At 49.2% G+C, this 4,707-nt stretch overlaps 1 protein-coding gene across 9 annotated transcripts in view; it reads left to right on the top strand.

Annotated features, from left to right (window-relative positions):
- The window catches only part of HTR3B (5-hydroxytryptamine receptor 3B), a 46,948-nt gene extending 44,207 nt beyond the window's left edge, over window positions 1–2,741 (top strand). For all 9 annotated transcript variants that reach the window (XM_059416748.1, XM_059416729.1, XM_059416741.1 and 6 more), the window contains 4 exons: window positions 568–778; window positions 894–1,076; window positions 2,247–2,478; window positions 2,561–2,741. In XM_059416748.1, coding sequence (XP_059272731.1) covers window positions 568–778; window positions 894–1,076; window positions 2,247–2,478; window positions 2,561–2,579 — 645 coding nt within the window. In that variant the 3' untranslated portion in view covers window positions 2,580–2,741. The remainder of the gene's footprint in view (window positions 1–567; window positions 779–893; window positions 1,077–2,246; window positions 2,479–2,560) is intronic.
- The last annotated feature ends 1,966 nt before the right edge of the window (window positions 2,742–4,707 follow it).

Genomic DNA, 4,707 nt, shown 5'->3' with positions numbered 1-4,707 from the left:
AAGCAGTTTGATCTCTGTGAACCTCAGTTTCTTTGACTGTAGAATGGAGATAATAATAACCAGCCCTTCAAATGGGCATGAGGATTGAACAGGACAGGAAACAGAAGACACTGGGGGTGGTGCCTGGCATACAGCAAGCAGCAAATAAATAGCCACATCTTCTTATAATTAGTGACTAGTGATTAGTTCTGCATAAAAGCAGTTTGATCTCTGTGAACCTCAGTTTCTTTGACTGTAGAATGGAGATAATAATAACCAGCCCTTCAAATGGGCATGAGGATTGAACAGGACAGGAAACAGAAGACACTGGGGGTGGTGCCTGGCATACAGCAAGCAGCAAATAAATAGCCACATCTTCTTATAATTAGTGACTAGTGATTAGTTCTGCATAAAAGCTTAAAGGGTTTTTTTTTTTCTGTTTTCTAAACCACAAAATAATCTTTTTCTAAACTACATAACTTTTTCACATTATGCAAACATGTTGGGACATCAGGGAATGTTCTTGACTCTGGGTTCTAGTCCCTTAGCACAGATCCTCTTTTCACCGGATGCCTTGTCCCCGGTCAGGTAGTGATTCGCAGGCGCCCACTGGTCTATGTTGTGAGCCTGCTGATTCCCAGCATCTTCCTAATGCTCGTGGATCTGGGGAGCTTCTACCTACCACCCACGTGTCGTGCCAGGATTGTGTTCAAGACCAGCGTGCTGGTGGGCTACACCGTCTTCAGGGTCAACATGTCTGACGAGATGCCCAGGAACGCACTGAGCACCCCTCTGATTGGTAAGCAGCCCTGGGGGCACCAGACACCCATCTTCCGTGACTCCCATCACAGATCAGGGGAGGGAGGGGTCCCAGACACTGTGGCTGCTTACAGCTCTCTGGTTCCTTCCCTCAGGGGTCTTCTTCGCAGTCTGCATGGCCTTCCTGGTTATCAGCTTATTTAAGTCCATCCTGTTGGTCAGATTCCTCCATGACGAGTGGAGCACTGGGCAGGAACGGCCCCTCTTGTGCCTTCAAGGGGTCACTGATGCTGATGGGCCTAGGACAGATCCCAGAGCCCAGCTTGCTGGGGCAACAGGTTTGTGAGAAGCCTTGGGGGCCCTACCCTGTCCTGCTTGATCACTCTCCACACCGGTTCCCATTGGTGGAGCACCAGGCCATGTGTCCTGCTGTGTGAAAAATCTGGAACACTGGCTTCTTAGCCTCTGTGCCGCACTTGATATGACCTCTCCGGAGACCTCACTGACTTTCCAGAAAGCCTCGCTTTAGCTTAGAGGTCAGGCCCTCAGTTGACTTTGCTTGTTTTTGTTTGTATTTTCCACTTTTAACCAGTCAGCTGGAACGACTCAGCGACTGACTCTGGAGTAATCAAGTACCAGTGTGTGTGCACACGGGCTTGTATGTGTTTGGGTCCCCATTGTTTCATGTGAACAGGTGTGTGAATTATCCCAGGACTCGCTTTGGCAGCACATGTAGTAACACTGGCACAGTGCAGAGGTTAATGTGGCCTCTGCTCAGGGATGAGAGGCAGACTTGTGAAGCATTCTGTATTTTTACTGTTTACTTGGAAGCTGCTAAAGAGAGTGTATCCTGAAAGTTCTCATCACAAGGAAAAACGTGTGGCTGTGTGGTGGTGGTGGTTAACCAGACTTATTCTGGTGATCATTGTGTGTGTGTGTGTGTGTAATGCTGTACACATGAAACATACTATAATATGTAAATAATAACACAATTAAAAATAATCATCCTAGGGGCGTGTGGGTGGCTCAGTTGGTTGGGCGACTACCTTTGGCTCAGGTCATGATCCTGGAGTCCCAGGATCGAGTCCCACATCGGGCTTCCTGCTTGACGGGAAGTCTGCTTCTCCCGCAGACCTTTCTCCACTCATGCTCATTCTCTCTCTCTCAGATAAATAAATAAAATCTTTAAAAAATAAAAAATAAATTAAATAAATAAATAAAATCATCCCAGCCCCTAAAGCTCCACTGGAGTCAGTCGGGCTGGCCCCCAGCTCAGAGGATCGGGGGAGATGTAGCCTGGACAGGCTTCCTGCACCACCCAGCTCTGCCACCATCTGCAGAGCTTCTTCGAGCAAAGCCCTGCCCCCGGCCCCACCAGCCCAACCCAATCCACCACCCTGTTGCCCCTATAAACCTTCCTTGTAGGATGAGGCCGTCAGCTGCGGTGGGAAGCCCAGGGGGCATCGGGAGTCCCCAGCTCACCCGGGATGTTTTCCTCTCTCGCGCAGAGCCCCCCTTCTGTCAAGAACACCAGGTCCAGCCAGGGACCATGAAGGAGGTCTGGTTCCAGCTGAGGTCCATCAGCACCTACTTCCAAACCTGGGAGCAGGCGGAGCAGCAGGAGGTTACGTGGCTGGCACTCCTGCAGCGTTTTGACCGACTGCTCTTTCAAGCCTACGTCGTCGTGCTGGGACTCTACGCCGTCACCCTGTGCTCCCTGTGGGCACTGTGGGCCAGCTCGTGAACGTGATTTCCTTGGGGGTGGAGATGGGGGCACATGGGTTAACAAGCTCCTCACTTCTAATTGCCTCTTGTCCTTCAGTGCAGGAGCTCACAGCTGAGGGGACACTGCATGACCCAGGATTAGGCATTCTGGAAGAAAGTGCCTAGACATCTCAAGGTCTACAGTGAAAAGGAAGCCTGCCTTCTTATTCTGGTTCGCTCCCCCAGAGTGACCACCATTAGCAATCTCGTTCAGAACATGCCTAGGTATATTACATACATTCATGTTTTGAGAGTTGTTTTTTCTTTAAGCAAAAGACCACTTCATCCCCCAGTTCTTTCTTGGTCATTCAGTCAACCATAAAAATGTTTACTGACTGTCGGTTAAGTCCTAGGTGTTATGTCAGGCACACCAGAGAGCACAAAATCCATCAGTCACAGATCATTCTTCACTTGACTTGATTCCCAGGGTCAACCTTGCACAAAGCAGAATGCAAGATTCGCACCATATCCGTGTCCTGAAGCCCTTGTTCCCACTGTCTCCCATGAGCACCTCTCCGCCTGCACCCCATCACCTGCTGGAGGGAAGCCGGTACCAACCTCACAGACCAAATCAACACAACATGTGTAAGGCATGGCACTGGGGGATAGGCTTCCTGCATGGCCCTTGGGTTCAAGGACATTATAATCCACTGTCCTAGTATTTGTCAGCTAGGGCTGCCGTAACAAAACACCACAGGCTCCCACACTTAAACAGAAATGTCTCTTCTCCCCACTGGGATCAAGGCGTCAGCAGAGTTGATTTCTTCTGAGGCCTCTGTCCTTGGCCCACAGCTGGCTGCCTTATCCCCGTGTCCTCAGGTGGCTTTCCCTCTGCAGTGTCCGAATCTGTGTCCGCATTCCTCTTATGAGGACACCGACTGTGTTGGATTAAGGCCCACATGAACAGCCTCATTTAACCTGAACCACCTCTTTAAAGGCCCTACTCCAGATGCACATTCTGAGGCACTGGGGGGTTAGGATTTCAATGTGAATTTGGGGGCAGGTAACACAATTCAGCCCATGCTACCCACATGGCTATGGTCACTTGGCCAGTCCAAAATCTGCAGGTAGGCTGGGGCCCAGGGAATAATTGCAGTTTGAGTCCAAAGCAGAGGCATCGTGTCTGCTGGCCAAATTCCCACTTATTCCAGGAAGCCAGTGTTTTACTCTTGAGGCTTTCAACTGATTGGATGAGGCCCACCCACATTCTGGAGGGGAATCTTCTTTACCAAAGTCTACTGATTTAAATGCTAATCTCATGTTTAAAAAAATACCTTCACAGAAGCATCTAGAAGAATGTTTGATCAAATATCTGGCCTACCCAAGTCCACACACAAAACTAGCCCTCACGGTCCCTGTGGCCCCATAGCTTTCCATCTATGCCAACAGTTGCTTGTTAAGACAGAAGAGCTCTGGTCACTAGGCACTCACGTAACTCATCAGCTTCTGGCTCTTACTCTCCAGTAGCCAAATCTGTACTGACCGGCTTACCTTACAGCAGTTCCCGGGGCCCCCTCACCTGAAGGTTAGAGTTCAAGTCTTCCACAAGTTTTCCTTCCTCTTATTTTGACTTTCTTCCTTTTACATTGCTTTTTTTTTTTTTTTAATGGAGGCTTTGTCTGGCCAAGCTCACCTGCTTGCCATTCCGTCCAAGCCTCCACAGCTAGCTGACATATAGTCTTTTGTGTCACCAAATCTGTGTGCCCCTCTAAGGACCCTGCTGAAAGCGGCCTTCCTGCACCCTCTCCACCTGATCATCCTGTGACTCTGTCTCCTTCTCGATCTTCAGTTTTACCTTATCCTTTAGCCTTGCCCCTTGGATGTTTTATGGCTTCCTGTGCATGAGTGTGTATGTTTGTGTGTGGGGTATGTATGTAGGTGTGTGTGTTGTGGGTGTGTGTTTGTAGTGGGTGTGTATGTGTTGGGTGCATGTGTACCTGTGTGTACACGTGTAGGGTAGGTATGTAGGGGTGTGTGTATGTAGGTGTGGGGGTACATGTATACGTGTGTATATGTGTATACATGTGTGTATGTAGGCATGTGTATGTAGATGTATGTGTGATGTGGGGTGCATGTGTACACGTGTGTGTTGTAGGTGTGGGGGTGCATTGTACATGTGTACGTGTGTATACATGTGTGTACGTAAGTGTGTGTGTTGTGGGGCATGTATGTGTGTAGGCGCATCACTTGTCACACAGACCACAT

The sequence above is a fragment of the Mustela nigripes genome, chromosome 1 (assembly GCF_022355385.1).
Source record: "Mustela nigripes isolate SB6536 chromosome 1, MUSNIG.SB6536, whole genome shotgun sequence".
NCBI lineage: Eukaryota > Metazoa > Chordata > Mammalia > Carnivora > Mustelidae > Mustela > Mustela nigripes.
The sequence above is the reverse complement of the archived record's forward strand: the minus strand, read 5'-3'. Positions and strand labels throughout refer to the sequence as shown.